Raw genomic sequence first — 12238 nt, 5'->3', positions numbered from 1 at the left:
GCATCTTTCAACTCCTGCGTGGCTTGCATTTGCCAAGGCCTGTTTGCTCCGATCAGGTCGCCGACACCGCCAACAGCGAGAGGCCTACGTGGGACAGCTCGTGACCGACTCCTGGACGTCCTCGACCCCGGGTATCCACGTGGCTGCAGAAAGAGGCTACCCGACAACGCCTGTTTGCACCCGACATCACCTGGTTCCACTCTGGTTCCACGGCAGTCACTGGCTAGTGACTTTGAACACTGTCCCCTCTGCTTTCAGGTCTTCACATCTACAGATCCACCCTTGGATCCACCGGAACTCTTCTCATCGAGCCGCCTGCAGCATCTTCAGCTCCAAGCACCATCGACCAGCGTGACGAAACCCGACACATCTTCGACCCTGTGCACCCGCTTCCTGTGGGTGAGGTAACTCAGCTCCGCCGGTGCTCCTGCACTGGTACACATCCCAAGGGCCTGTGTTTTAAGTTTCAGCTCCGTAGGTCACTCGGAAGGTTCCTAACTTTCTAACTTTGTGCTTTTTACGCACCATAGACTTTGTATTGAGAAGTGCGTGCACTTTGAACACTGCACCCGAGTCCCGTGGGCCTTTCCCGACTTAGTTAACTCCAGTCTCGAATAGCTCCAGCGATTCCCAAGGCCCTAGGCCTCTTCACTTTCCTCCTGGTATCCCTTATACCACTTATTTAGTATATGGTTTAGGTGGCCCCTAGGGCTCATCCATATTGTGCAACTTTTGTGTATTTTAAACTGTCTTGTGATTTTACGCTTGTGCTTCTGTGCTCATAAAGAGTCCAGGGGATTTTATAGTTAATAAATCAATATATATTTTCAATATATATCTGTGTGGTGTCCCTTTCATTTGGTATTCAAGGGGGTTGTGTATGGTATAACAGCTGGCTTCACATGCCTTTCAGAGTTTAGCCTAAGACTGCTTTGTCCACGTTACCACTAGGATAACTGGTCTACAAGGTTGAATTACAACCATCATCATAAGGGTTGCTTGGCATGGTACAAAGTGATCACTAGAACTAGTGAGCATTATATACCAGGCCAACTTCTCACAATATGCTTTCCCAATTAGAATATGTTGGTACCAGCGATGCAACCCTACCTCCTGCTTGATGCAACTCAACTTGAGTTCCTCTCCAGTAAGCCCTTTCTTTCCAGACATGTTTTGCCTCGTGTAAAGCTCAATGTTATGTGTGTGTATGAGTCTAGTTTGTCTTTATATGTGTATCACTGATCCTGATTAGGACTACCTCGAGCCTTGATAAAATACAAGGTAACTACCCAGTTGGCACAATATGCTACACGACGGTAATATTATGAGCACTCCAGTTCAGTGCACCTATATGTACGGCTGAAGCATGCTATTTCAGGCACGCACTAAGGACGCCAACCTAGATCCCTTAGCCAGATATACCATGCTGCATTTTTTTACTCCCACAATAATGAGCACGTTTTCCACATCACTGGTAGACACGCTCTCTACTGATGAAGGCACTGTTACATTCACCACTGTGGAAAGCAAGAATAACTGCACGTACTCTGCACCCTAATTCTGCACTACGTTACAGGATAGTAACTATTTTATTTACTTTCTTTCTTTTCCATAGGTTTTTATTGACACCCTACATTTTAGGAGTGTCTGCCCAGAAGTATATTTTCCTTCTGGATGACCAAGGAGTTAGGAAAGGGTGCGTCTTTTAGGGGGCGCACACCTCCCACTTCCTTGTTTTGGTCCTGAAGAATACCGGGGATTGCCCCACAAGGTAGAAACATGTTGACCAACACATAAGTTGAGATACGTAGACCGTAACCCTCCTACTACTATCTCACCAATATTTTTAACATTGTCCAGTTACTTTTTTATTAAAATCTATACAAAAGCATTAACCAGGACAATTTTAACACTTACACCTTTTTTTGTTTACATCCCACACTTCACTACCTGCTCCACTGTAACCCAGGTGTTGAAGCACACCCAAGTGACGCTAGGCCACTTGGGTGGGCCCCGATGATGAAGCAAGTCACTACTAGGTGGTGAGTGAGGGGTTTACTAACAAAGGAACAGTGCTTCCTCACTTTGGATAAAGCCTTCATCCTCTTCATCGGGTAATACTCCTTTATTTGTTCTTCTCTAAAAGCTGGCATTGTACTCATTTTGGTGGACAGAGGGCACATGACCTTAAACCTTTTGCTTATGATGGGGACTCTAACAGAGAAGCAGCTGACCCAATGGAGCCAGCTTTTGGCCATACAGATGTAGTTATGAGTCATTAGTCAAGGTACTTCGGTGGTGAGCGCGGGCAGTAGTGCCGGAGCAATGATCACATTGCAAAAAAAAATATTTAAATTAAGCATGAAAGCGTACCATCCCTCTTGATCCCCAACGCAGTACTGAGTCACTTGTCAGTGCAATGTCCACACACCGCTAACACAGCAGATTAAATGTAGTGTTAGTCCTATCAACCCTAGTGGTTAATAAACGTTATATTGTCTTAGCAGTCATGCCGAGGTGGCACTCGTTTCTAATCCAGGACTAACAAACTATGTACACTCTTGGGGAAACAGCAGCAGTGTCAGCCAAATTATTCCCTCTGCTAACTTGTGGGTGACACCCTGTCACCACAGAGCATGGAGCTTTCTCATCTGAGTTTTTCCTCCTGAAAAGCCCATATAATTATAAAGTACAGGATCCTACGAGGTCATTTAACAGCACACTATTGAGTTGCCTAACCTACTGTAAAACACCACAGCATCCCGCAACCTTAAAAGACCACATTGTTCCATACATCTTAACACACTATACCACAAAATTACAGGATAGGAATATATTCCACCACAACATTGCATGTTATACTACTCCAAAACATGACTGACATACCATAAAGACAATAACAAAGCTCAATATTTAAAGTAGAACATACCCAACATTACAAGCCCACAACGTAACAAAACATTGGTGGATAAACATCACAAACGGATAGAATTGAGCCACCTGGTGTAGAATAGAATCTTCCTTTTAACAGAACATACATCCAGCCCTGAAATCATCTTGTTTACCTTCTCATTAAGCCCACACAAGTCTTCCCCTCACACAGTCTCCTCAATCTATGCCAAACCCTCCTCAACATCCTTGCATCTCATCAACACCCAGTCAACATGAAATTGACAACTCCATTTAAATTCAATAAGCCCTGCCCAGGGTAGTTTAACCAGTCACTCATTTGCCTTGAAAATCACTTGGTTTACCTCCTCGGTCAAGATGTGTAGATCTCTTCAGGTGCATCATGGACGGAGACTCATAACACCACCAGACTCAAGATTTGGAAAATAGTAGCCACTTGAGAGAAGGCCATACAGAAGGAAAAGTATGCATGCTTCCATGTGATTTCTTATTTGGCCCAATAACTGGAGACTGGCATTTTGCAGCCATTTAATCTGTCTTGGCTGAGAAACCTTGGCCCGAAAGCGGCAGGGTTATCTGCACACCACCCTGGCTGGAAATGTGCATAACCCACCTCCCTGAATCAGCCACACCAGAATCCTATTTTCAGAGTTTGAGGTCCTTTAGTCCAGGATCTGAGATTACAGAATGCCATAACCCCCGCCCTGTGCCCACTCCAGAATAGCATGCTACCTTCTTACCCGTGTATATCTAATAAAAACAGCCAACATACTTTGTAGTTTGTGGTCAATGTTGGCCGCAGTTTTATTACTATTATATGAATGATCATCTTTTCATTTTTACAACACCCTGGTCATAATTTTATGGCCCTGGCCATAAAATCACCATTGTGAACTATTGTACATTGCTGGTCATAAATCATTTGCACATCCTAGATTCGTAAATCACCCTGACAGTTCGTTGTTCTGCTCTTTTGCAGGCAGATCTCATTTCTTGCCACTTTTGAGGTCATAAAATTGTTCTGTTGGTTTCCATGTGGGAGGCAGCCTCTCCTCGGAGTTAGGCCCCCAACTTGCTACCTTGTTAGTCTCTTTTGTGCCCTGCCATCTGGCAGGGTCTGGGCTGCAAGCGCAGTCTCGGTTTCCTACTCCCTTTTGTCAGGCCTACTCACCCTGCCGTAAGGTATTCCAAAATGAGTGACCCTCCTCCTACACACTGCCCTGTCGGTGTGTCTCCATAACCAACGATTTTACCCCTTCTTATCTGCACGTGCCTGCTGTCCAGCACTGCAATACTGCTATTCCTCAGGTGAGGGTGTGTCACAAAATTTCAGCTGTGCGCTCCCCCGGCTCCTTGATGATAATATGGAGCTGCAGTGTGGTGAGCAGTGCCTTATTCCCCCCCCCCCCCCCAACAGCTTTCCTGCCTCCAAAGGCGGTTTACCCCCATTACAGGGGTTCGAAAAATACCTGTACCCCCTTCCCACCCCCCCACCCCCTCCCCCCCCATTGGCCCAGCGACTCAGCACCTCTGTGGTGCACTTTTTGGCACAAGGGGTAGCCCCCACTCACTACTGGGCATTTTGCAGCAGCCCAAACCGGATTATTCCGGGGGCTTGCTGGCTGTTATGGTGCCGGCCCTTGATGCCCCCTTTGGGGGCAATCTCTGCAAGTGTGTTTGTTACCAGAACGCAATATAAATGAGTAAATGGTCGTCAAGTGCACATCCTCCCCAGGAATCTTGGCAATAGCATGAAAAGGGACAATGTCTGCCAGCCAATAATCACATGAAGCCAACAGAATACATTCTTTAGTCCCATATGAAGTACCGCAAGGTTAGGAATCTGCCACAATTGAAGTGAGCTCATCCCACAACTTTGGAGCTAGCAGAGTGAAAACCCTACCTCGGAGATTAACCCTTATGACTCTAGGAATGTGCATTAGTTATACAGAGGCAAATCTGAGACTATGTCCAAGTTAATAATGATCCTGGAGCACAAGGCACTCGAACCCTTCAGATTGAAGATTTGGTGAACCAGACAAAGCCTTAAAATCAGTTCTACAAGAAACTTGTTGCCAGCGTAGTCTCCAGCAAACGGAAGACACAAGGTCATGATTCTGAAGGTCAGCCACCAGTCCGATAGCCATGTTTTGAACCGGCTTGTGTCTCCCAGTGCTCTTATCTGGGAGCCCTAGAATAACGGGCACTGGTGTGATCAAGGTGTGATCAAGCCTTTATTGATAGCAGTGTCTGCCACCAGCGGCCTCTGCTGCAAGTGCAGAAGTGGGATAACTGTCTTCAGCTGTCTCAACAGATGGAATCATACCGAGGTTACAGAATTAATCTGACCCTCGATGAGCAAATCCTTGTTAAAGTGGAGGACCAGGAAATCTCTCTTGAACAAATTACACCCACAAGCCAAATATTGTACAAAGCACCGAGGCCACATTTAGTTAATGCTGCGTACTCAAATACCCAGCAATAGAAGTGTTTTTGCTAGCAATATAAAGCTCCTCAACCCAATATAGTAGATTACACCCAATTCAAAACTAAAAAATTGGTTTCCAAATATTAGATTTGCAAACAATTTAAGTAGCTGTTTCTAAACGGATAGTGTACACAACACGCTCAAAACCCCACGAGGATTTTAAAGAGACAAGCACAAAAAATAATACTCTGAATACGGAGGATCTGTGATTACATTCTATAATGAATGGTACACGTCTATTTGTCCAGCTCTTCTGCTGTGGAAAACAGCCTTCCAAGCCCCTCCTACTACCAGAACAATTCTAGCCATCTCTGGTCTATAGTAGTATTAACTTTATCAGTCCCTAAAATGTGACAGTCGATTTGGGATTCGAACCATAAGAAAATAAAAAGTCAACCTCGCAAAAATGGTACACATGGCGCTTAGACAGAAAGACCCTGTTAAATTGCCAAGCCTGGTGAAGGGTATGGTGAGAATTCGAACTAAAAATACAAAAGGTGGTCTGTAAACCAAATGAGTATGGGTCAGGGGGCAGACAGGCATCCGGGATCAAACGAACAAGCAAGTCATGTAAGTAAATGATTAATCAAAAAATTAGAAGCAGCTTTTGTTTCCTGAAAGCCCACGTTGAATTAGCCGATCATGAAAGAGTTTAAAACCTCCACCCATCCCCACCTCCTACAAAAAAATTAGAAATGTTAAAATCTGTAGTGGTAAAAGTCCATAAAGCACACAGCCCATTCGATCTGTAATAATTGTATGGGAGTATTTGTAATGACCATGACCTGTAATGACCATGACCTGTACTGAAGTATTCCCTGAATAATCTCATATGAGCAGCTTTGAGGCCAATTCCAAAAGGCACGCTAACAAAAGAAGGCTACATGGATAAGTTTTAACCCCTTCGATGCTCATGACGTCATGCAGTACACTGCTCGTGTGCTCATGACGAGCTGAGCTCGTCATGAACCTTGGGCTTCAAAGCCTCTCAGCACAGAGGGGGAATTGCTGCAGCACTGATGGTGTCAACGCACTCTGAAATGCTTTTGTGCATAGGCCCTTCGTGTACGGGACTGTGGTATGTCAACGATAGTGTCCATATTAATGGAAGAAATGTTAATGAAACCCATCTGAGAAGGCACACAAACTATGTGCCGAGTTGTGAATGTGAAAACTGTACACAAACAGGACTAAGCAAGAAAATGGACCCTGGCCAAAACATTAACAGTGCCCCCCACCCCCCGCCCCCCAATAGTGAATTAGATACCTAAAAGGCAGAGGTTTATTTATTTATTTATTTTATTACTATATGGGGGCAGTTTTGTACCTGTAAAGAATCGCTATGTAGGTGTTTACAAGGTATGGGAAACTGCATGGATTTGGACTTGCTGCAAGAAATGTTTTTTTTTTTTTAGTATCCGGGAAAATCAACAGCAAAAAAATGCCCAGTAACCATAGATAAACCCACAAACAGCAAAAAAAAACGGTCCACGCACAATGAACTTTCAGATCCAGTCATCAGACATTGCCTGATTGCCCTACAGGCCAGTCCGACCCTGCAGACAACAGCATGTCATACCATTCCTGTGGCAGGGACACAAATTAAAGGATCGCAACATGTGCCAAGTATGCACATATTCTCTGTGAAATGGACTCTGCCCTCCTCTTACTGGCATAGAGACCATGGCACAGAACAAGCAGCACAGGAGCTCATTCCAAGTCCAAGCCTCTCAAAGACTCTTGGATGTACTTTCCAGGGGGCCTCCTCAAGTCTGGTTACATCACTTCGTACAAATACTGTATAGCAGCTGCAGGAACACGGCTACATTTAACCTTACATGGTACTTTCAACAGCCCATTCCAAATACATAATTTCCCTCTTGTTGTATAACCTTTGTAAAGGTGCACGAAATCTGAAACAGCTTTCTGGAATGTACATATACACACAGCGCAAGCCAAACACCGGTTAAAGACTTAACGCTGTAAAATTTAACAACCTCACTTTAAAAAATATGTATATAGATTACTGGGGAAAACAACTTGTACATACATATATATTCATATTCACTGGGAAAACAACAGGTTAAAAGTAACGTTATAGTTAGGTGAATAAGTCACCGACAGCACTAAAAAATTTTTACATTCAAAAAGGTTTCACCAGTTACAGATAGCAGAGCTAAATACTTTAACTTGAGCATTGCCTATGACCCAGGAAATTCACCATACATCTATTCGGGGATGCAGGGGAGCCCCAGGATTCCCCGCTGACTTCCCACCTGCAACTGCTCCCTTTAGGCGCGAGTAATATTTTTAGGTTTTCCTGTCCGCCTCACAGCAGACAGGGAAGCCGATCAAAAGTTAGCTCCCAGCTGGCGAGAGCCTTTTTAAAGCGCCTTAGCACTAGAGGCAGATGGTGTGCTCCTGTATGGCGGGAGATTCAAAAATGGTCTCGTAAAGTTGGAGCCAACACAGATTCCCCTCCACACAACGGTGCGGGCTGGTAAACTGCTATGTCCCGGCAGTGGGCTCCCTGGGACATCGCTAGTGAGCCAGCCCAGGGGATGGGTCCCTGGGGCCATTCATAGCTCAAGGAGAGGGGGGGGGGGGGGAGAAGGCACTTGACCACCCTCCCTTTTAAATTAGTTTAGCAGCGCTGGGGAATGAGGTGCTCAGGCCTTCAGAGGCTCAGGTGAGGGGGCAAGGCAGTGCGGGCCCCCTCCTCTTTTTGTCAAATTTCCGTCCCAGGGGCGGTCTCTAAAGTCCTGCAATTGCTTGGGGAGGGGGTGATGTGCCCCCTCCTGTCAATAAAACAGAGCGGGCCAGTATTTTTTTTCCAGTCCAGTGGGATTGCAGCAGAAGCCACAGTTTTTTTTCTTTTGTCCTGGGAGGGGGTGTCCCTTTTGATCCCCCCATGAGGTCTGGGGGAGGGCAAGGTGTCTCTACCCTGCCGCCTTATATTATTTTTCTATTTACATGGTCAGGACAGGGGACTAACTTCCCAAGTCCTTTAATGGTAGCCAGCAACATTTTTCTCATTTTGCTGGCAGCCAATCAGAGCAGCCTCTCCTGCGAGAGTAACTTCCATGAGAGTGAGATGGCCCAGGGGAAATAAAGCTTCCTGGGCTAATCAGAATGCTCCAGTTTTAAACTGGCATTGCAGTGATATGAAGATATCTATATTCGTTTGACACTTATTTTCTCAAAAACTAAGTAACAGATTTACATCAAAATCACAAACAGCATAATCTGCTGACCAAGATCTAGGTTCCGGTCAGATTTGGTGTAAATCTGTTGAGCACTTTTTTGCTGTAGCCCTTCTTAAACAAGTCTATGGAAAATGCACGGGGATTTTGCATTTTGGGACCTCCTGATTTTTTTTGCGCTCGCCTGATGGATCACCCAGAAACTTGCCATGCACAAACTAGTCAAAAAGTAGCAACTTGTTGAGACGTTTCAAGGATATTTGTCAAACGGGTCCAAAGCCATTAGCAGCACACAAAAAATGCTTTTCCTATGGAACAGCAGACCTAACTAACTACCCAATGGTGAATGCCACTGGGCACAATATATATATATATTATAAAGCACCAACGGAAATACAAAAACCTTTGTTTAATAAGAACTAGTTTCACCTGGTGTTGTGTACATGGTTTCAAAAGTGCACTGCAATAACCGTGATTGACAAGTAATTAAAAAAGCAGACTTTCTATCTGCATGTTTGTAGTGAGTTGTGCAATACACTCAAAGACTCAATAGGTGAACATATTAAAACGTGTGCAATTCCAATGCAATTAAACAGAAGCTCTACAAGCAGAGAAATTCAGTTTAAAAACTTGCTTCACAGTAATATTCAAAACATGCGATAATATCCAATGAAGCAAGACGCAAAATGTTTATTAGATGGACCAAATGGTTTGCCAGCTTCAATTTACTAGCACGACCCAGACTTGTGAAGTAAATTACTCTACCGACTATTCAATTTTTGCCTCCAATATAATTCCATACACGAGTCTTGACGAGGATCAATCCTCTACCAGATTTATAAAAAAGGCCCTTACTTGGCCCCAGACAGCAATTGCATGATTGCGCTATTAGACACGGACTCAAAGATCCTCCTTGCTGGCATCCTGCTGAAGGAATTGGAAAATTGAGCAGGAGAAACAGACCGATTACCACACAGCCAAACAGGCTTTCAACCCAAGTCAAGCACAATAGATCTTGTGGCCCTTTCCAAGCTAATAGTGAAATGAAATACATTGAGAAAGGACAACTCTTCTACACTTGCTTTATTCACTTCTCTAAAGCTTTTGGCCACGTTGATGGGAATCTGATGTGGCATAAATTGGCATCATGGAATATGCAGTCTAATCTCCTGCGAGCAATAGTTTTTGTACCCTGAAACCTTGGCAACGGTTCAAGGGCCTAATTCTGCCAATTTCAACTGGATGAGGGCGAAAAATAGGGATGTGTACTTGCTCAAAAATTGTTTAACCTCTTCATTTCAGATTTGAGTAAAGCATTGCCTGAGGCACATTCACACACCCCAAAATTGAGAAAATCTGCTGACGTCACTCCAACACACAGACAATAAAATTGTCATGACATTAACCCCCAATGACTCTCTACTGTGCAACAAACAGGATGACAGTCAATCTAAACAAAAGTAAAAAAGATTTTTTGAAACTGCCCTAGAAAGAAGGGAAAATGGTACCTGAAGGTAATAGAGTGGAAAAGCGTTCAAAACTCTAAATATCTAGGGGTCTGGCTCCATGAGCGCCATTCCCCTAGCCTCCACCTAAAAATGCTAAATCTTCACTTTACTCATGGCCGCTTTTCAAAACCTGCACAGTAAATTCCCCACGTCAACTTGGAAACCAATACGGGCGGCAAGCAAAGCAAAATTGATCCCAATGTTAGCTTAAGGAAGAGTAGCCTACCTAGAAAAGCTATGCCTATTCTTGAACACCCCTCAGAGTAAAGTATTTCCCCTCATATCCCCCCTTTCGGCAGAACTCTTCCCCTGCACAATTGTGTTTATAACTCGGATTACAAGGGCTAGTACAACAAATTGCCTTCTCAAGTATTCGGCATCCTTAAGAATGGACCCATCAGACAAAGTAAAACACTCGCCTGGAAAGAGATTCAGGATAACAGTAAAACTAGCTGCTGGGCCCACGCATGCAGGGAGGCTTTAGAAGCTAGACTCGCAGCATCTCTGGGCAGCACACTTCCTACATAATGCTTTTAAACTCGCAATTAACAAAGCAATTATCTTGGGCGCACCATAAGGAGCACTTTCAAAAGCGTAAACACTTGTGGCTATCCATTAACACAAGTGTTCTCCATTCCAATGTATGAAAGGCTTCTACAAATCCAGGTTTTTAGCGCCATGAGCCCCAGAGCCTAGCGCGCCAATATGCAGGCTGAGTCAGGGGCAGAAGTAGTTTTTTTGTATACAGTGTACTTATGTTCCAATTCGCACGCAGAAAGCTTTAGGTAACCTCTTTAATACTCATGGAAGAAGATCATACTAGAAGGCCCTGTTCTGCTTTTAAGGTTCCTGTGCCCAATTAATAGTCTGCCTGGTAAAGTTTAACATCAGTGTGGAGAAACTATTTAAAGCTGGAATACAACCTACCTGAAGATCAGACTGCCAAAAGCTTCCGCTCCTATTTGCACTTCTCGCGCACTTTCGCTTCTATCGCGCACGTTTTGCACTACTAAATAAATGCTTCAATAGACTATTGGCCCTCCTGTGCAGGTTTAAATCATGCACCAGTTCGATCTTGCTAATATATGGTATTTTTAGATATTCTCTAAAAGAGTCATTTTGCTGATGTACTGACCTTTTAGTGGTCTTTAGATTTGTAAAATGCGCTTTGCCATGTAAAGGTTTAGATTAACTGCATTATGAATAATATATAATACATTATTAGAGGGGTATTTTTGTTATATGTAGCACGCCTGTACGATTTTCAAAGTTGTCGTGAGCTCACCCGCTCACTGCTCTTCACTAGGTGCAAGACAACGCACAGAGTCCACACCAACAGAGAGCCCTGGACACTGAACAGCGTGTATTGAACAAAATGGCACAAAACTACATATTCCAAAGTGTATATATTTGGAAATAAACAAGATACATTGCCAATTATGCAGAAAAGCCAATATTCGGGCATGAAAAGCTCCATACACTTGGCAAACACAAGAAATTCTAAGTCGCCACAAACGAGCAGTTGAGGAATAAAAATAAAACACTAATAGAGGCAGTCGATTCCATGCGAGAAGCGCTTGCCTTCGGGGGCAGCCCGGCTTTACTTAAGCGGGGTCGGCTGTGTGGGGACACAAGGACACTGTAAAGACATACAGAAAACATGTAAAACAAATACACGCTGAATAACCGTGTAAATTAGGTGTGGAAATTAACACTAGTCTGTTTCATTTTGAACGACAGCATCACAGCATAGGATAAAGAGCCCATAAAGTACGAACATTCTATAATAAATGTTATCACACAATTTCAGTCGAACTCTCTGAAGTAAGGCAGGAAAACGGTTAAAGCAATGTAACAGCACTAAGTAAGGTAAGTAAATACGTGCACCGGGACCCTGCAGAGCAGGGTGCTTCCGAGAACAAGCACGGGCGGGAACATTTGTGGGCGCTATCCATAGTCCGGCCAAGGCCTCTAAGCGCTTAGTTCTACCTGGAGTTGGTCTGCGGTGAAGCTGGTGCGGGCCCTCTTGGCGGGCTTGGGCTGGTTCACGTCGTGCTCCGTTAACAAAGCTCCTTCCACGCTCACCCTGCCGCCTGCAACAGCAAAGAGCAGCGCCGTGAGCCCAGACC

The 12238-nt window shown here is 44.3% G+C and overlaps 1 protein-coding gene across 3 annotated transcripts in view; it reads right to left on the bottom strand.

The window, feature by feature from the left end:
* LHX8 (LIM homeobox 8) overlaps positions 1-12238 on the bottom strand; it is a 172541-nt gene that overhangs the window by 113266 nt on the left and 47037 nt on the right. For all 3 annotated transcript variants that reach the window (XM_086936281.1, XM_086936287.1, XM_086936283.1), the window contains one exon: positions 12099-12202. In XM_086936281.1, the coding sequence (XP_086792407.1) occupies positions 12099-12202 (104 nt within the window). The remainder of the gene's footprint in view (positions 1-12098; positions 12203-12238) is intronic.

The sequence above is a fragment of the Lissotriton vulgaris genome, chromosome 1_1 (assembly GCF_964263255.1).
Source record: "Lissotriton vulgaris chromosome 1_1, aLisVul1.2, whole genome shotgun sequence".
NCBI lineage: Eukaryota > Metazoa > Chordata > Amphibia > Caudata > Salamandridae > Lissotriton > Lissotriton vulgaris.
Note: the sequence above shows the minus strand (reverse complement) of the source record. Positions and strands in the feature narration are given on the sequence as shown.